The 21,250-nt window shown below is 43.3% G+C and overlaps 1 protein-coding gene across 1 annotated transcript; it reads right to left on the reverse strand.

The window, feature by feature from the left end:
• Positions 1 to 579: 579 nt before the first annotated feature.
• TEX26 (testis expressed 26) lies at positions 580 to 18,111 on the reverse strand. The gene is made up of 7 exons (XM_063127000.1): positions 17,967 to 18,111; positions 13,936 to 14,020; positions 11,954 to 12,116; positions 9,214 to 9,370; positions 7,125 to 7,298; positions 4,315 to 4,476; positions 580 to 1,032 (listed from the first exon to the last, which is right to left on the reverse strand). The coding sequence occupies exons 1-7, from the start codon at positions 18,109 to 18,111 to the stop codon at positions 923 to 925; spliced, it is 996 nt and encodes a 331-aa protein (XP_062983070.1). The 3' UTR covers positions 580 to 922.
• Positions 18,112 to 21,250: the final 3,139 nt, after the last annotated feature.

Genomic DNA, 21,250 nt, shown 5'->3' on the forward strand with positions numbered 1-21,250 from the left:
CCAGAGAGCCCTGGCTATGGGAGCAGTATATAAGTGTAATAAATAAATAAATATAATAAATAAATAAATTCGTTGATTCCTCTCTTAGATTGATTAAAATGAAACCTTGGATTGACTAAAAATGTTATGCTTAATCAGACAACGGCTTTTTTTTTTTAAGTATTCTTTTGAATTCAGCAACGGAGGGAAACATGTTGCATTCATGTGATTGGACAAGAACTCCCATCATCCCCCACCATTGGCCAGGAGTTCCCTGCTCTTGGAATTCAAGTAATGGTAAATGCTGCATCCTAAAAAGAGGCATCCCACTTTCTCTCACATAGTGGTGGGGATGCCTCTTCATTAAAAACAAAGCATGCTTTACCCTCAAAAGTATTATTTTCACTCCCATTCAAATGTAATTGCTTAGTTTATTGAGTAAAACTCATATAATTAACTGACTTACTGAATAGGGTCACAGTCCTAATTAAAATATGTGATGTTCAGAAATCAGTTTGATATTGCAAGATGGCAAAATTAAAACCACAATGGATGCTCTTTTCATATTAAAAAAAAAAGTTATATTCATTGCATCTTTTTATTTAAATCGGTTTCTCAAAATTGCATTGTAACAAGGAGAAAATAACAGGGTGGAGAAATCAAATCTTCAATGCAACAGGAACCAGGTCAAGAGAGATTTCATTTGAAATATATAAACATGCAGTATCTTCTGTGATAGAAATGAAAGTTCCTGAATCTATACTATTTTTCCAAGGTCAGTGAGGTGGTAGTACTACTATAGTCTTTTATAATTGCAAAAGAAACCCTGGAGTAAAAGAAAACTGGCTGTAGCTCTTCAAGTGGTTTTGCTTTTAAGAGGGACTGTAAGGGTATTCGATTGTGATTCAGCCACCCTGAGTATTGCTGAATTTTCTCCAGAAAGCTATAAGCTGCATTTGACTTGATTTTCTCCTGGCTTCTTTGTAGAAGACGGCCGCTGGGATGGCATTTGCCTACTGACCTTGTCAAGGAAGTTCTGAAGGATTGATTTTTCTGCACAAACAATGGAAAGAAAGGTTATCACTAAGCGTGAACATTCAGAAAAATTGAACGCTGAGAAATTATTTCATAGCAGAACAGGAAAACAGTGCCTTGTCAAAGGGCCACACTAGATGTGACGTTAAGAGCACAATCCTATGCATGTTTAGACAGAAAAGCATCCTAGAATTCCCAGCATGCCCTGGCTGGGGCTTGCTGGAAATTGTAGGATGCTTTTCTGTCTAAACATGCATAGGATTCCCTCCTTCATTGCTTTAGAAAGCTAGTCTGTTCTAAGATAAGCCTATTCCCATGCAACAAGATCTTTACGATTTGTTTGTTACATGTATATCCTAACTTTCCCCCATGGAACTCACATGCTGGGAGCTGCAGAACTTTTTTTCTGTCTAAATATGCATAAGATTGCACCCTAAATGGATACTTGCATTTAACCTGCATTTTTTAAAAATGGAAATAGCTGGAACTGATTATTACTGGGATCACAGCAGGAGAGGAGAGGGAGAATATAATTCTTTCCTCACCTGCTGTGGTCCTCATGAAAATAGCCCCTCTCCAAAGCTGCCATTTGTCCCCAAAGGGACATTTCCTCCCAATTTATCGCACACTCGCCATTCCTGGTATGTGGATTTGCAGCATGGTACTCACATGACGTTGTCCCTGTCCTGCACTCATCTCTCCCCTTCCCCCCTTTATTGCGTTTTATTTTGGTGCGGGGAATGTCTGGATTATTTCCCCTTCTTGTTTTTTCTTTTGCTGGTGGTGTGTGCTAATGGAGTCTTGATGATGAAAGGGGAGGGTGAAGTGGGTCTCCTCCTCCAGCACAGTCATTGTAGGGACTTGTTAATCGGTTGAATGGACTTTTTAATGCTCCAACTGTCCCCCCCCCCATTGCCCACAGAAATGGAGCACAGATGAAACCTTAAAAGTAATTGCTAGATGACAAAGCCAGAGCGAGGGGGGGGGGGAAGAGCTCACGCCCATCAGAGTACCACAACCAATGAATTGGAGGAGGAAGGAGAAGGGGCAGGCTGGACTGGAAAAGCAAACAAGCGAAAACCCACCTTAAAGGGACTGTGTGTGAGGGAGCCCTTGCAGTGCTTATGAAATGGAGGTAAAAAACACAGAGACAAACAAGAGGAAAAAAAATAGGTGTGATGGAGTCCAATATAGACTGCAGGTGTGGGGGGGACCCCCCCCCAGGCAAAATCAAATGTAAGTCCTACTTAGAGTAGACACCTTGAAATGAATGCAATTCAAGTTTGTCATGACTAACTTATTTATTTCAGTGGATCTACTCTAAGTAGGTTAAAGCCAACATGCTAGGATTACAATCCAGATTTGAAATCCTTTACTTCCTTTAGAGTAGAAAAGATAAAAAGAGGAATTTGCTTGCTTCTTCTGTGAAGAGCAATTTGCCCCAGGGCAAACCAAAACATGGCAGATGCATCCGGAAAAGGAGCTGCTTTAAATGTTTCTGTTGCAGGGTGAGCTGTAGTCATTTGCCACCGCCTCTGGATTGAACACTGTGCTTCTCACCCTTCCCATAATTCAGGTGGTCGGTCTGCTTTGCTTTAGTTTTCAAGCACCTTCCATATTTATCTGCTGTAACGTTTGTTCAACACATTAGTGTTGGGGTAGCCAAGACGATGCCCGTGGGCACAGTGCTCCCCAGGACACCTTCCCTGGTACCCGCTGAGGTTCCCTTCGCCTCCCACATTCCCCCCCCCCCCCTTTATGATAACACATTTTCTTACTGGCAGCTGGAATTGCTTCAGAGAGAACTGGGAAGAGAGAAAGTGTGAGAGAAAAAGATATGGGTTGGGGGATGAGTTGTCTGGTGGGGAAGAGAGAGTTCACCTTTTGTGAATTAGGTTTCTGTAGGTGCTGAATACTTAGTTTTAAAGGAGTTATTCAAGGCACAATCCAATGCATATTTAGACAGAAAAAAGTCCTACAACTTCCACCTTCCCCAGTCAGCATAGCTGGATTTCCCCCCGTCTAAATATGTATAGCATATTAAGTATAGCTTAATTCTTATTTAATACAAAACAATATTTTTTTTAAAAAAAGTACCCCTGCTAATGAAAATTCCTAAGTAAATGCAGACCATTGTTTCCATATTGCAGGTTGGAAGCATCTGTAATTGGGAGAGTTTTGCTTCTGACATCCCTGCAGCACAGTTTATTTATTTATTTATTTATTTATTACATTTCTATACTGCCCAATAGCCGGAGCTCCCTGGGCGGTTCACAAAACCGCGGTTTACACTTAATACTGAGGGTCAGGCTCTAATTGGTTGACAATAATCCAGCAGTCTTGCCCAGAGGTATTCAATTTCTATCGCAGGTTAGGAGTTGGCCTGAAGGTGGAAAGAGTTGCTTACAACTCTGCAATGTTATCCATTGCTTTTATCCCCACATTGCACCCAGGGCCAAGATAGTAGCATGCAACAATCCTGTGGTGTTGTTCACTTATACCCCTATTGCAAGTTACAGGCCTGTGCTGAGAGAGTAGCTACAGCAGCCCTGCAGTGTAGTCCATTGGTAATAATGCAGGCCAGAGGTAGGCCTGAAGCTGGTTTGGACCTTCAGTCAAAAACCTCCCATACCTCTCAGGTTGCAGCAATAGCCAATCTATGCAAATTGCCCCCTCGGACCTCCTCCCAGGCCAAAATCCAAAACCCAATTACATGAAGAAGCCTCGTGCACCATTGACTTGCATGCAGAATGGTTTTACTTCCAAATGTTCAAAAACTAAAACCAAAACACATATAAACACATTTGCACATTAATAAAGTTAGCATTGAGAGTCTTGTGTTTGAAGCCAATGTTTGTTTCCAACTCCCTCAGCCGGAGACTCAGGTAATGCATACGCCTGGGATGTACTGCAACACTTTGTTGCAGGGCCCCACTTATACCGGTCTAATTCTCCTTGGTGATAGGAGAGCATGCAAATATAATGAGTAACTGGAGCATGTCAGCCGTTCAACTTATGCTGGTCCTGCCGTCTTCCCTATTTACAGTGCAGGTAGACAAACACCCAGGATCAACAGCGTTTGATACTGCATACTGTATGCCTCAGAACTGTTGAGTAGTTCTTTTAGCCAGGCAATGCAGAGGCAACAAGAATTTTGCAAATGCAACGATCAGAATGCTTGCCACACATATGAAATGAAGTTTGATGTCCAGGAAGTCTTAGCGTTTTTAGCATCACCAGTGCTTGGGGTGATGTTGCTTGGGGTGAGAAACTCCCTGTTTCTCTCTTTCTCTCACCTACCTGGATTAGGGGCTCTATCCACATATGCTTTAACTTCTTCTGGGTCTAGAGAATTCAAAACTGATACCACATCAAGATAATCTGTCCCAAAATCTCTTTGGTACGTGGACAGCTGTTTAGTGTGTTCATGATTCCAGATTTGAGCAAATGACACCGAAGGAACTGTGAAGACAAGCCAGGAAGAGACATGTGAAGCACCAAGTAGGAGTCATTCATTCTCTATCTTTCCCTTTCACCCATGCCCCTTAGATTCTGATGCTCTTTGTTTGGAAAGCTCTGGCTCACAGGCCATGAAAGTGGTGCCTGCAAAGATGTGGCAGGTTGTCCACCTGAAGATCTCTGCCCAGTGCTGCTGCATCCCCTGCCGTCATCACAACTCCAGGCATTGAAATCTAAGATGGAAGCTGCCCACTACAAAATAGAGAAAGGAGTGGATTGGCTCCCATAACTGTCACTGGGGAAAACGTGTCCTGGGGAGGGTGGCATGCAGCAAGCAGGAGCAGCACCGGACAGGGGCTCAGATGGCAACGGGAGAGGCAGCATTGTTGGGTCCCAGGCCCTAGTGCAGGAGAGCAGAGATCCCTGTGTCATACTGCTCATCCATGCTAGCTCAATCCTTTTGCTACCAGGATACAAACTTGTGAGATTTTTCCTTCTTTCTCCGCTGTGGCACCCCGGTTGTGGAATGAGCTCCCCAGAGAGGTCCGCCTGGCACCAACACTGTACTCCTTTCATCACCAGCTGAAGACCTTTTTATTCACTCAGTATTTTAACACTTAATTTTAACTTAAATTTAAATTATACTGTTTTAACTCTGTATTTTAACCTTATATCAATTTTGCTGCGTGGTTTTATCCTGGTTGTGCTTTTTATATTGTATTTTGTATTTGTGTTTTTAACTTGTTGGTTGTCTTATGATGGTTTTAATTTTTGTGAACCGCCCAGAGAGCTTCGGCTATTGGGCGGTATAAAAATGTAATAAATAAATAAATAAAATAAATGAGATTAGTGGGAGAAACAAGGGAAGAGAGCATACGATTTGGAGAGCCTCAGTCTTTTTCCATAGAGTCATCAGGAGCTGCAAGAGGCAGGCCACGAGAAGCAGCAGCATCTGAGTGAGAAAAAGCCTGGCATCTCCTCTGCCATATTATTATATTTCTTGAAAATATTTTTCAACCCACTTTCAGGTCACGCTGCCTTCACAAAGCAAGCTGGAATTCACACATTTTCAGGGTGTGTTTTTAAAAGCCAGCAGTGGTTAGGTTGTACATATCTCCCTGGAGAGGGTGTTCCAAAACTGAGGAAGTCCATATTCAGCTCCTCTTAACTCTAAAGGTGAAATCCTACAGGATAGTCACCTCGCTGATGGGGCATTGTGACGTCACGGTGTTCTGAGCAGCCAACACTCTGCCGGCATGAACTCAGCAGGGCTGGAGGCTTTTTTAGCCTCTTTGTCCTCCCAAAAGCCTTTTTGAGTTAGATCATGGGTTCTCAACAAGGAGGGGGGATTTTAGGGTTCTGGGGGGGGGGAATTGGGACCACTATTCAGCAAAGTATGATGTCCTGTAGATTATGTCTTCCTACACGTTAGTAAAAATGTCCCAGAAAAGTGTCATGTCGTCTGCAAAAGCCAGGCCTTTGCTCTCTTTTCCCTCCCTCCCTCACAATCCTAGAAGTTTCAAGCTTCCCATTTAAAGGGGCAACACAAAGCATGGGAGCTGAGAATGTAAAAAGGGCCATGCTTTGCGTTGCCTCTTTAAATGGGACTAATATAGAAAAAAATAAAAGATTTCCAATATTATACGCATATTATTTGGAATGTACCTTTTGAGTTAGATTATCTTGGGAAGGGGGAATTATATTCTAAACAATGGTGTAAGGGGGAATGGAGCAAAAAAGGTTGAGAGCCACTGTTAGATGGCCCTTTGACCCCATCTAACACACTGACCTTGCCAGGGGCAGGGATGGTGGCTGAAAGGCCTTTGGATCTAGCAGAACTATGGCCTCTCCTCATCCTTCCCTGCCGCACTCACAGACACACCCCATCCCTCCCTCTCTATCCTCTTTCCGAAGTCAGAACTCAGAGCTCAGGGGGAGCCATCCACGGCAGAGCTTTCCACAGCAGCAGGGAGGAGCGAGCTGAGATAGGAGGGGGATTCCCACTCAAGATTTCCTCCTCGGAGGGGGATATCCCCAGCATTCCATGGTAGGGATTTATAAGGATCCAGTTTTGCTCACAAAACATAGGAGCAAGTTTTTCACAAATTGTTGAGAACCTGCTTACATTCATCTCGTTTCCGATTCCCATTTCAATTTGTGCAAATTTCCTAATTTGCGTAAATTCGCTCAGCGGGCTGAATCAGCATTGCTTTAGTCTATGCAGGAAATTTGTGCAAACTTCAGTCAATTTGCGTAAATCTCCCATTTGCAGAAAGCAAGCAGCAATCACAAACTGGAATTGGGCATGAGATGATCAGCGAGACGATGTTCAGAGAATCCTTGTTTGCCTTCGCTTGTTTGCCCATCCCTATTCCATAATCTGTCATTTACCATCTAGGGGCCACAGAACTGCACTCTAATTTCCACACACTTTCCACCGCGTCAAAGTGACCCTTCCGAGTACCAGACTCCATTTCCTCATTTTCTAGGGAAACCTCAGGATCCCTAATGGAATATGTAAGCAGAGGTGACCTTGAGAGTATTGAATGCCTAAGTTGGCAAGGAAATGGAGTTCAATGAACCAAATTCCACAAGTTGCACCCAACAAACTCAAAGTTTCACACGTTGTTGTGCCCAAAGGTAATTCTCACCAGCGCCTTTCACTGGAATGTGGCGCTTTGCATTACATCCATATTTCCAAGTAAAGTCCATTAAGTCAGAAGCATGGGCTTGGGGCCCATAATGATGCCTGGATTCAGTATCTGGAGGTCTTGGGACTAATTTCTTCCAATCTGGAGGTGCAGGTGCACTAACTTTTGCAGCACCTGTAAAGGTTAGACAGTAATGTCATAGAAAATATAAGGATCTAATCAATTCCTTCCAGGGCATTGGGGTGGGGGGAGAATCAGGTGAAAAGGAAATGGCATAAACCCAGATATGCTGCAATCCAATATACCTATATTTGAGAGTAAGTCCCATTAAACACAACAGGGCTTACTTCTTGTGTCCTGCTTGTGGGTCCCTGGTCAATAGTTGGATGGCCACTGTGTGAACAGAGTGCTGGACTAGATGGACCCTTGGTCTGATCCTGCATGGTACTTATCTACATTATATATAAAAGTCCAGAGGCCTCCTCCAAGCCAGTTATGCAACTAGGAGAGAAGGCAGTGGCAGTGGATTGGCCTACTGGTTGGTGATGTCACAATGACATCGCCAACCAGTAGGCCAATCCACTGCTTCTGCCTTCTCTCCTATTTGCATGTTCTCTCCTATTGTTCTCTCCTATTTGCACTTATAGGCCATTTGCATGTTCTCTCCTATTTGCACTTATAGGCCAATCCACTGCCTCTGCATTCTCTCCTATTTGCATGTTTTAAAATTCTGAGCTCACAGGGCCTTCTATGGAAGTTCCAAGAAAAATAACTGCCGCCTAGGGAAGTTCCAAGATAGAAGGCCAGAGGGCGCCTCCAAGCCACTTCTAGGTTTTGCCCTCTGGTGCCATCTAGTGACATTTCTTGGAACTGCGGCCTTCTATGGAAGCTCCAAGTTCCGAAGAAAGATAACTGCCAGGAGCTTCCGGCCTAGCAGAGGGGCCAAAAACCACTAACCTCCTCACCAGATTGCTCCTCTACACCTGTCGTATGACGGGCTTAGCAGACCTGTATGGGATAGCTCTGTTAGTCCTATGTGTTCCTAGTCACTAACAGGACTGTAGTCCACATGGAAACAATGAAAGCTCCTACAATACTGGCAGACTACCTACGGTTCACATTGTATCTCATAGATAGATGAACTGATTGACAAATGCCAGATGAGATCAAGGAGACAGGGGTACCACCTTCACAAAACTGATTTAGTATGTTGAAACTATAGGCTGTGTGACTTCTATTGCTCATAACTCAAACTATATTGACTATGCCACAATTTACTTATTACATTTTTATCCAACCCTTCCTCCGAGGCACTCAGGGCATCATCACAATAGGTGGTGTGTGAATGTGATTGAGCAAAACGGTGGTGGTAGGATCCTGGTTTCATGATGTGACTAATAATTTATTTATTATTTATTTAAATTGATGTTCAAGAGACTGTGTGGGAGTGATAAATAGCATGTCTTATATTTACATGTCTTTACATGTACAAGAATTGAACTGGCCGAACCGGATACTGAACCATAATTAGCCTAAAGCAGAACAGCTTCAGTTGTAGCTAAACTTGATTCAGAACCCAAGTTCAGGGATGGGCCACAAATGCCCCTCCCCTCTCCCCCCCCCCCGCCTTCAGTGCGGCCCTTTGTGGCACCCAGACCTCACCTTTACCTTGTACTTGGGTTCTTGGGAAAGTTACTTTTCCTATAGTCTCACCAATTTGCTTTCTTGTAAATGAGTGTTTTGTGATTGGTCATGTCCACCATGATAGCTTTTCTATGAATGGACAAGCCGCCATGTCAGCCATTTTGTAACAGTGTGCCCAAATGTGCCCACTGACCCAAGAAGGTTGGGGACTCCTAATCTAACTTGCTAGGAAGTGGGAATGCATATTGTTTGCTTACCTCTGCAGTGTTTCTGCTCATAGGTGGAGGGAATGGAAAAGGACATATAGAACCTAAGCTAAATACTGTCTTTCTTGCCACAAAATAGGCTGTGTTATGTCCCTGGATGAAACATGAAAGAGCCGTGAACCTCAACATGATCCTTATTACATTATTTCAAAAGAAGGAGGGGAAGCTAAAGTCCTTACTTGGTTGTATCCCTAAATAATCTCTTGCATATGCTGTTTTGTACTGCTGTTTTAGTACTTCCTCAACCTCCTGTTTAGTAACAGGTTTTGCCCAAGGTGAAACGCTGTCCGTAGGTAACAATGTTTCTTCTCGAGGCATTTGCCAAATCAGGAAACGCTAAGAACACACAGAAGAAAAAGACTACATATTAAAATTTAAATTTGGATTTAAAAATGTATTTCACATAAACAGATCTTCAACTTTAATACTATTTTTTCTTTAACAATTTGATTTTTTCTGTCTCTAGAAGATACCTATGAACGTGAGCACTTCTCCCTTTTGGCCATTTTATCTCTTCCATTAGATACTAATTCCCTGCTTTGATTTTTTAAAGCCTGATTTTATAGATATCTACCTTTGCAATGATCTCTAGCAATAGACATCACTTTCCTTTCCTTTCGTGTGGGGTTTTGCTTCCAACTCTGCAAATCCTAGCTACTTTCCTACTCCACTTGAGGTCCCTCCTGCTTTAATAATGTTGTACTGCGGAGGTGGGGGATACCTCAGGCTTATGGGATTTACTATATTTTTAATTTTAAAACTAGAACCCTGAAATTCACCAACCAGAGCCTCAAGTAAAAGACATTCGCTTTGAATTAAAACATTCTGAGCCCAGGAATTTGGTTTGAGTATCAGAAGTGAAGACCTTACAGTCCTTCCACACAAACTTCCACTCCTGTTTACACAAAGCTTTCTTCATTTAAGCAGTATAATTTAAGGAGAGAAGGTTATTTGATTCATGCTATGTTATTTGATTCAGCAAATAATCTTTGCTGATTATTTATTTATTTATTAAAACATTTCTATCCCACCCTATATCACAAGGATCTCAGGGCGACATACAGATAAAATTATACATATAAAATAGAACAATAAATATATAATTCTAAAACAAATTAAATCATTAATGTGTTAAAACCAATGTGAAATTTTAAAGCAGTAAAATCCAATTAAAACAAGACAGTGTGCAGGCTGGTGGATTTAGCCATCAAAGGCTTTGTTAAAAAGCCATGTCTTAACCGGGCACTGAAATGAAGCCAGTGCCGGCACCAGTCAGGCCTCCAGGGGGGGATCTACACTACTGCTTTAAAGCGCTTTATAACAGTTTTGACAACTGTTGGGGCCCAGGACACACTGCATATACAGGTTTCAAACCATTTTCAAAGCGCTTTAAAAGCAGTAGTGTAGATTCCCCCCTAGGGGGATGGTATTCCACAGTCGGGGTGCCACAACAGAGAAAGCCCTCTCCCATGTCCCACCATAGCATATGTCTTGCATTGGTGTGACACAGAGAAGGGCTCCTCCAACAGATCTCAGGTCTTGGGCAGGCAGATATAGGGAGAGGCACTTCCTCAAGTATTGTGATCCCAAGCCATGTAGGGCTTTAAATGTTGTTACCAACACCTTGAATTCCAACTGGAAACGTATTGGCAGCCAGTGCAATTCCTTTAAGACCAGTGTTCTATGGTCTCTATGAAATGCTCCAGTCAGCAATCTAGCTGCTGCATTTTACACTAGCTGCAACTTCCAAGTTGTCTTCAAGGGCAGCCCCACGTAGAATGCATTGCAGTAGTCTAATCGGGAAGTTAGCAGTGCATGTATATGGCTGGCCTTTCCTGGACAGGGATGACTTAAAAGTCTACAGTGCATTGAGATCTATCTTCTGCTCATCACTATTGCACATTAATAGCAATGTAGAATAAGCATATGCAATATTGCTCATTGCTAGTATGTGTACAATAACATAAATGGGTACAATTTTGTACATCAGTAGAATAGCAGTGCACACAGTCACATGTGCACTATGTGCGTATTCAGCACTATGCATATTCAGCACTACAGCTGCCTTGGTTGTTTGACTAAGAGCTTCTTTAAACAAGTGTTTTATAGCAAGCTGGTAACTGGCCACTCATGGATGTACACGGGTCATTTTGACAACATCAGCTCCTGTGTGTTTCCTGCTCCATTTCCCTGTTTAAGCGTCATAAATTAAGCCACAGAAAACCCGACTCTTCTGAAATAATTCGGTATTTGTCAGGATTTCCTGCCTTGTGCAGTCAAAGTGGCGCTATAAAACGTCCACTAGAGGGCGCTGTTCCCATTGAACTGTATGGGCCATGTAGTCGCTGCTATCTTCTTCATGTAATTTCAGCTTGTTTCAGATACGGAAGAGAAGCCTCTCCTAAGGCTTAGTGACTGGCAGTAAGAACTTTAAGCTAAAATATGCCAGCATTTTAGGCCCACCTTTCCCCAAAATGGAATTTGGGATGAAAGAAGTTCACCACCTTTTAGAGTCTCGTTGGATTCAATGAGGGTGGGGCTGCATATTTCTTGTTGCTAAGTCTTTCCTTTCTTCCTCCCCTATAGAAACAGGCTGCGGCTCAGTGATACAGCACCTGCTTTGCATGCACAAGGTCCCAGGTTCGATCCCCAGCATCTCCAGGTAGGGCAGCAAAAATCCTGCCTGAAACCCTGGGGAGCTGCTGCTGTCAGTCAGTATTGACAATACTGGGCTAGATGGACCAATGGTCTGACTCAGAATAACACAACTTCCTAAGTTCCTATCCTCTTTGAGGAGCATTTCCAAAATGAAACTGCAATACGATATGGAATGTGAAGCACATGTAACATGGATGAAAAAGCAGCTGTAAAAAAAAGGGGGAATTTCAAATGAGTGTTGACAACAACTGCATTTCTTACATCTCCAGGCTGAGGATTATTTCTCCTTATTCCTGACGCGGACCCACTCCTTATAGGCTGTGCCTTGGAATAAGGCTTCCAACAGAACTCATCTCTGTAGATATTCCTTCCAGTCGGTTCAGCTACGTGAAAGGGAATGACATGTCCTCTCCCTGCTCTGGCGCTACAAGAAGCCATATAAACAATCACATCCAGCACCTTTAAACAAATTAAACTCGCAGTTATCTTCCAACCTATTCTGCTCCTATTTTAAGTACAGTACAGTACAGACAAATGCAATAAAACTTCAGTTATCTAAATCAGTGGTAAGCAACTGGTGCTCTCTAGAAGTCTTTGACTACAAATCCCATAATCCTTGACTTTTGGCCAGACTGGGACTTACAGCCCAAAACATATGGAGGGCACCAGGTTGGCTGCCTACCCCTGGTTTAAACCAGACTTGGATTCGAGAGCCCCTCAAATAGAGGGCTTTTTCTGGCAGCCCATCAAGCAAAGGACTTTCTTCTGTAAAGCAGGAAATATGGCCACTCTAACCCTCATGCTGGTTTCCCACCAAAAATCACACACCCCTGGCTGCTATTTATTTCCATCCCCAAATGAGCTGTTTGCAGTAAACTACAACTTTCAGGGCAAATAGCAATTGTGTGTGGGGTGGGTGGGTGTGATTTTCGGCAGGAAAATGGCACAGCTCAGAAGCACGTTCTGGATCAGAGGAGTTCATGTGGTTGCTTTTCCTTCAAAATAAGAGAGGCCTGCTTAAGCACAGACTTTTAAAAAGTGTGAGTAACATAAAAGGTAGTTTGGCCTATAGCTAGGCCGACCATATGAAAAGGAGAACAGGGCTCCTGTATCTTTAACAGTTGAATAAAAAAGGGAATTTCAGCAGGTATCATTTGTATACATGCAGCACCTGATAAAATTCCCTCTTCATCACAACAGTTAAAGCTGCAGGAGCTCTGCCCTCTTTAGTAGAGTGACCAGATACAAAAGGGGCCAGGGCGCCTGAAGCTTTAACTGTTGTGATGAAAAGGGAATTTCACCAGGTGCTGCATGCATACAAATGACACCTGCCGAAATTCCCTTTTCGATACAAATTCCCTTTTTAAGATACAGGAGCCCTGTCCTCCTTTCCATATGGACACCTTACATTGCTGTGCAAAGCTATATTTTCAACCTACTCTGCAAGTTTTTGATGTGGAAAGTGCCATTATAGGACTAGTTTGGTAGTAGACCAATGGAGGAAAATATGACAATAGAAAGGGGGGAAAGCAGTCGTTCTCAATCGAAAGAACAATTAACTTGAATAAAACCTAAACAAACATTCTTAAAAGTTGCTGTTTTCTTTCTAGTTGTGCCTGGTGCAGCATTGGGGCCAGGGAGGGCAAGACCATAATATAGGGTGACCATATGAAAAGGAGGACAGGGCTCCTGTATCTTTAACAGTTGCATAGAAAAGGGAATTTCAGCAGGTGTCATTTGTATATATGGGGAACCTGGTGAAATTTCCTCTTCATCACAACAGTTAAAGCTGCAGGTGCCCTGCCCTCTTTTAAATCTGGTCACTCTAGTATAGCTCCTGCACCTTTAACTGTTGTGATGAAGAGGAAATTTCACCAGGTTCCCCATATATACAAATGACACCTGCTGAAATTCCCTTTTCAATACAACTGTTAAAGATACAGGAGTCCTATCCTCCTTTTCATATGGTCACCCTACATAATAGCTTAGCATGTTGTCTAAACCATAACTTAGTGTGTTGTGTGAACCATTCCTAACCATGGTGACTACATAATCACGTTTTAAACATGCTCACTAACCTTTTGCTGCAAAACGATTAGTGGCCTAACCACGGTTTAGTGTGTTATCTGAACAGGCCCAATAATAAAAGGAGTTTAAGATGTCAACAAACCAAAACCAAAACCCCCCAACCACCTCCAAATCTGATGGAAAGGTTTAAATTCATTAAATCAGTGTCATCTTACCAATCTGCATCAGGGTCTGTTGCAGTTTTAAAGACAAAATCGTGTTTCATGGTCGATTCATAAGGATCCCATTTTATGCTACCTACTGAAAACAGTATCTGTAAGTGCTATAAATTCTAAACACTCTCCGGTTGATTTTTTTTATGTTTACTAAGCAATAATGAGAAAAATGACAGTTCAGCTATTTCTCTAAAACTATTCCAAGTCTCTTGGCACCAATGAGAACATTCTTCCCAAAGCAAACAGCAGCCCCCTGGGGTGGGGCCCAGATTAGCGCTATTAGTGGGGCAAAACCTTCCTCTCACACACATCATGCTCCTTATCTGAATCCCACCCCCCCACAGGGCACTGACTGTTTGCTTAAAATAATGACCAGCTAGTTGCACGATTATCATGATAGCTCATTTATCCTTCCATTAAGGATACAGAAAACACCCTTACTGTTCAGCCAGTTCACGAAACTTCCTGTTCTGCATTTCCTTTCCTCTCTCAAAAGCTGCCAACTGGCACTTATAGAAAGCAACATTCTGGATTCATTCTGATTTGGTTTAAAGAGACAACACCCAAATAATTGTTATTCTTTTAATCAACGTGGCAAGAGCCCGTTCACATTATTCCAGTTATGGATTTATAGCAACCATCCATTTAAGAGCAAAATGAACAGTGAGAATGGCTTAAAAGACTAGGGTGACCATCTAGAAAGGAGGACAGGGCTCCTGTATCTTTACAGTTGCATAGAAAAGGGAATTTAAGCAGGTGTCCTTGGTATGCATGCAGCACCTGGTGAAATTCCCTCTTCATCACAACAGTTAAAGCTGCAGGAGCCCTGCCCTCTTGACCAGATACAAAAGGGGCAGGGCTCCTGTAGCTTTAACTGTTGTGATGAAGAGCGAATTGCACCAGGTGTTGCATACATACAAATGACACCTGCTGAAATTCCCTTTTCGATACAAATTCCCTTTTTAAGATACAGGAGCCCTGTCCTTCTTTTCACATGGTCACCCTACAAAAGATGCCATAAAAACGTGATCACCTTCACAAGGGACTTTGTTGTTTTGCTGCAACTGCTTCTGGAGGCTTCCAAACAGATGGCTCCAAGCGTTAACAGTCCAAGGACATTGTGCAGCTATTCCGTCTTTTCTTCCTTAGGGTGCCAACCTTTGTATGTTTAGACTGAAAGAAGGCCTACAACTCCCAGCATTCCCTGGTCAGCTATGTTTGCTGGGGAATGCTGGGAGTTGTAGTTTTTTTTAATCGAAACATGCATAGGTTTCTGCCTTTAAAGATTTTTTCCCCTGTTTTTTTTTTTTTTTTTTTAAAGACAGAACAAGCAGTGGGAATACATGGGCTACAAATTGAAGATGTTGATGATGTCTGGACCCCCTGTAAAATTCCATGTGTGTGTGATTGCACAATAAAAGTCACCTTAAGATGGTGATCCCTCTAGAAACTTTCTCTCACCTATGCTTCAAAAAAATTAAATAAATTAAAGTTTTGTTCTGTGAATCAATTGGATTTAGAAGTACTTAATTCTGAACGGATTACACCCATAGACAGACTGTGCGCCAAGTCCACGATGTAAAAGAAGTGCATTTGGTCAAAATTAAGCAATGTTCTTGTCTACAAGGCAAGATTTGCAAATGGGTAGAACCAAAGTCCTAGATTAGTATCCCATTTGTTCTAAGATGGTCACAAACTTTTCCTAGCCTATAACAGATACCCGAGAGGCAGAAATTCAATTGGTACAACTTTTCCAGGCAAAAGACACTGTTGGCTCCAGGTTCCGGGGAGCCCTTGGACAAGATGTCCTGAGTGGGTCACTTCCTCTTTGCCTCTGTCACTGCTGCCCACTTGGCTTATTCTCTCCATGTGGACTCAGTTTGCAACTCAGCACACAGAGAGCACAAGGCAAACGGAAGACGCTGCTCCTTTTCCTTGCCCTTACCACTGCTTGCACGCCGGGGGAGGGCAGGTGAACCGACGGCAACAGCAAGACAGAAAGGCAGCAGGGCCAGGAAGCTCTGTAAGTTGGCGGTAGGCTTCCTGCTAGGATGTGGGCCTCAGCAGACGCCTCACTGTGCTGGCTTCTGGCACCAGCCTTGAATGTAGCTATTATGAGCACTGGAAGTCTGACAGAAAAAGCTGGCAATCCTAACTGTTCTGGTGACCCAGCCCACCCATCTGCAAATGGATACTCCATTGGGGTTTACATTGGCCATATCTCATTCCTTTCACAGAGCTCCATCAGACAAGGGTTTTATTACTAAGCTCTCATGGATTTTCGCGGGTCCCTCTCACGTCGTTGTCTGCCTCCCACTCCTTCTAGCCTTCTTCATGTGACAAAAAGACACCCCAATAAGTCCAATTCATTTTTAAAGATGGAAGTTGCCACTAACTCCTGTTGTGTGCAGGAGAAGCAGTGCAATCAAAACGGCCCACTGAATGGGCCACATGCAAGTTGTTTACTTCCTCTTTCAAAAGAGGAAGTAACAACGGACAAACGTGCGGGCGGAGAAGCGATGGTGCCCTCCAGATGCTTTTGGACTACAATTCCCGTAGTCCCCAATCATTGGCCATGCTGGCTGGGATTTATAGGTGCTGTAGTCCAAAAGATCTGGAGGATACCAGGTTACTTACCCCTGACATATTTCATGCTGTAGTCATACCAGTTTACAGAGCTTTCTGTCTTTGAAAAGAATTTGCACATTTGTTAGGGCTGCTGATTTAGGGCTTATAGGGATTTGGGACTCCCTCTCGAATTACTCATGACATTAATCATGTGCTGTCCCCCCACGCCCCTGTATGTTTTCTTTGCCTGATTTAAAGCAGCCACCCAGGCTGTAATCTGCAAAGGGAGATCAATGTAAGGAAGCACATCTTTGCCCTTTACCCTTCTGCTGGTTTTTCAGCACCCAGGTTAGTCCCTCAAGCTGATTCAAGGAATCAGGAATTCTTCGATTTTAAAACCAACCCCAAGACAAATTTTAAAGAGTGAAACAGTGGAGGTTAGTTGATAAGAAGAGATCTCCCCCTTGCTGACTATCTCTTATTCAAAGGGCTTTGTGTACCCTTAAATTTCAGGGTTCGGACTTGCGACACAGGCACAAGCAATATGCTGGAAGACATTTGCATATATTTCTATTAGTTAAATAAACAAAGTTGTGTTTTTAAGTGTGCAATCATATGCATATTTAGACATTGCTGGCTGGGGCATGCTGGGAATTGTAGGGTTATTATTTTTTAAAAAATGTCTAAACATGCATAGGATTGCACCCTGAAGCTTTCCAGATTCACATATCTACCCTGGCCTTCATCTAAGGAGCTCATAGCGGCCTTCCCCACCCTATCTTATCTTCATAACAACCCTGTGAGGCAGGTTAGTCAGGGGGAAAGTAAGGCTCAAAGTCATCCAGTGAGCTTCATGGAATTTGAACTTGGGTCTTGTAAATCTTAGTCCAGTGGTGAGAAAACTGTACCCCTCCAGATGTTGTTGGAGTCCAGCTCTTGTCAGTACTGACTAGTGCGAGCAATCAGGGATGATGGGAGTTGGAGTCCAACAACATCTGGATTCCCCAGCCCTGGAGTAGTCTAACATTGTGACCACAGCGGCTCTCATAGGTCTGAATTTAGTGCGAAAACACTCTGTCTGCCCCCAAAAGCCTGGCCATTCCTAGCTTGTACAAAATATCCCAAATATTCCAACCGTATTTATGAAAATATACGAAACATGCCAACTACGCGTTGCATAATCAAACCCCCTCTCCCCGCCTGGGCTCATTTCATTCCAACCCAACCCTGCCCCTGCCCTGCGTTTTGCAGGCTTCTCTGGCAAGGTGAACAAAGAGGACGCAATCTTCTTGATGGCCAACGCGCCGGTTGTGTTCCTTATTTATGTATTTATTACATTTATATTCCGCCCCATAGCCGAAGCTCTCTGGGCGGTTTACAAAAGCTCTCTTGCGCCCTTGCGCGCTATGGCCATTCTAGAGCTCGCTTCTTCCCTCAGAGCAAGGCGCGGGAACGGTTCTTACCAGCAGGCGGTGCCATTCGAGCTGACCTGGGTCTCCAGCGGGGAGGGACAACGGGGACCAAGGCAGGAGCCGCCGCCGCCGCCGCCGCCGCCCTCCCATTAATCGGCGGGAGGAGAGAGCTTCTCTCGCGCTCCGACGGCTCCATGCTCAGGCCAAGTGCTCCCCAAACGCAGCCCCTCTTCTGCCGGCGTGTAAAAGTTGCCCCCGGAAAGAAACGAGACCGGAGGCAGAGCCGCTTGGAAATGGAAATGGTGCCGCTGCCACCGCTGCCCTCCCTTCCCGGTTGCCCCGCTACCAGGCTGTTATTATGACCAAAGGAGAGAGCAAGTTACACCCTTCCTGCCTCAGCGAGGCAGTGCGGGTTTCACGCTGGCGTCTCTTGCCTTTTCCATACGCAATGGTAGCCGTATTAGGGCGCAATCCTATGGGTGTTTAGGCAGGGAAAAAAGATCGTACAACTCCTGGTATTCCCCGGCCAGGAGGGATGCTGGGCGTTGTAGGGCATTTTTGGTGTGTCTAAACATGCATAGGATTGCGCTTTAAGTCTGTTTGCCCAAAAGCAACAGCGAGCCTTGTGGCGTCTAAAAGATGAACATATTTGTTGTGTCATAAGCTCTGATGGGCGCTGCCCCACTTCATCAGATGCGTGAAGTGTTCGCCTCAAATTAACAATGCATCCGAGGGAAGGTATCCACCAAAATTTATGCCAGATTAAAGGCGACCCTACAACTCCCAGTATTCCGCAGCCCCTCGTGCTTCTTGGGGAATGTTGGGAGTTGTAGGACTAATTTCTGTCTAAACATGCACAGGACTGCACCCTTAATGCAATAGTTTTTAAGGCATCACAGGACTATTGTTTTTCCATAAAGAGAAAGCCGGTGACACACGTTGAAGGCAAACATGTAATAGAGGTGTGGATGATACTTTTTTTTTTAATATTTAGGACCCAAGTCCAGAAAAGCTCCTGCTACAATCCGTTATTTTTAAAGGTGCCACAAGACTTTTTCGGTTTTGCTGTAATGTGCCACTTTCCTGGAATTTGGGGCTTCAGATAGATTCAAATGAAGGAATTTAGAGCAGTGGAATCTCTCAATGGCTTGCTCACATACATATAAATCTGCCAAAATTCCTTTTTCTATTCTGCTATTATAGGAATCTTGTCTTTCTTTTTATCTAGGCACCCTAAGTGGTGGGTCTCTCTCTCTCTCTCTCTCTCTCTCTCACACACACACACACACACACAGAGAGAGAGAGAGAGAGAGAGAGAGAGAGAGAGAGAGAGAGAGAGGATACCTGTTCCTTTAATAACTGCATGCCAGGAAGAAATTTAATGGGTGGTCTGTTTCTTGGCATGAAGATGCTGCAATAGGAAAAGTTTTGTCTGTGGAGTTTTTGGTATTCATGCTGCTATTAAAAACAAAGGTTTTGCTGGGGCCAGGGGAAGGGGACGACCAGAAAAACCTAGGGCAATGGCAAGGCCTGGTTTTGGAGAGAAGCCTAAGCAGAACTGGGCATTTGAAACAAGGTAGCGGCCCTCTAGCAGCTCAAGAATAGGTTACCATAAACTGAATATGCATGCAGTGTTGATTTGATATTTGAGTCACTGTCATTAATATTCATGTTTCTGCAAAATCTTATTCAGTGTTTTACTATACCACTCTGTGGACCATCTGATTCAAGTGAGCTTTGCAGGGTAAAACCAAATGAGTTCATCCTTTCAAGATTTTACTTGAGGGAATTGACCTCCATCCTAGGCTGCACTCTGTCAGACAGACTTTCATGATGGAGGAAAAGTGGCATAATCTATATAAACTCTGATATCTAGCAGGACTACTTGGGAATTGGTATTGGGGCAGGTGAAAGAGAACCATGAGAAATCATTTCTTCTAATAATGAACTCAGCTGAGTGCCAACTGTATTATATATATACAAAATAGGGCTACTATAAAAAGGGAACTATCAGCACCCTTTGAGAAATATTAAGGTTTGTAGCAATCCAAAATAAGTTTTAAATGCTATGGGGGAACCTCCCCAACAGCCAAATGAGGACACAGAATGGTCAGTGTCTTGAAAAGCAAAAAAATCCAACCAACCAAAAACAAAGGAGGCATGAGTGTGGAATGGAATCTCTTAGAAAGGGCATGACTGGCTGGAATGCTGAACTCACACTACAATGTCTTGTTGCGGGTCCATTGGTATACTTTAAAGTGTCTTGGTTTCAAGAAATCACTCCAGCTGCATTACTGGTTTCTATATGCAGATTATAGGACTCTTTAGTTTTCTCTGGTGTTGTGTATCTTATAGCAAGATCCAGGGCATGGATACTCTCAGATATAAGCACTATGGAGTTTCAAGTATTTATAATCCTATTTATAATCTTGTTTCATTGTGTCGTTTATAGCAGAGAACATGGTTCAGATCAATGTTCAACATGCTGTTGCCTGACCTTCAAAAGGCCCAGCCTTTTCTCGGAACTCTCAGATGGAGATGTGTACATGCATTTGTTGCAGAATGACAGAAAAAACTCGTTGCAGCTTCTTCTTTCATTCCCTTCGTTCTCTCAAGCCATACCATAGACTACATTACCTTTAAAAAATGTAGCTTGGTGGAATAAATTGCTGCCACATCCTCAGCAATTTGCCCTCTTCACCTAAACACAAGCCACACCAGGCATATCTGCTGCCCCTCACAGCACACCTAACTTAAAGAGGATTTCACTTTCTTTGCTGTCTCACCAAACCCAAACCAATTCCATTCAGCTTCCCCAATTCCCTTTTGGAAGCTGCCTGCAGTTTCCCCACACGGAATAAAAGAGGCCCTCTTCCGCCTATTCTGCTGATGCTGGAGAATCACAATGGCCTTAGAAAAGAAGAAGAAAATGTCATGTTTTGCCACAGAGTGGAGTTTCTCAGATTCTTGTACAGATGAGAATTCACATATATCTGCTAACACTGGTTTTATCTTAAGACTGTTAGATCTGGAAGATATTTTCATGTTGGACAATAGTCATCATAGCACTAACATTCAGAAGCATATATGATACACATTGCAGTAATGGAATATAGCAGTGGAATGGATAGTTCTCGGCACTCGGTCAGAAAGCATGATTAATATCTGAGTAATCTCCCTTTGAAGCGATGATTCAGCCAGCCATTGCAATATTTCATTGCACCATGGTGAAAACATGTTTTTGAAGGTCTACAGTGTGTCGGATTACCATCTTTGTTGAACAGTACAGTGTACTTGGTTACATAATGGAGTCAATTAGCTACTACATTAATCTT

This window comes from Elgaria multicarinata, chromosome 5 (genome assembly GCF_023053635.1).
Source record: "Elgaria multicarinata webbii isolate HBS135686 ecotype San Diego chromosome 5, rElgMul1.1.pri, whole genome shotgun sequence".
NCBI classification, from domain to species: Eukaryota; Metazoa; Chordata; class Lepidosauria; order Squamata; family Anguidae; genus Elgaria; species Elgaria multicarinata.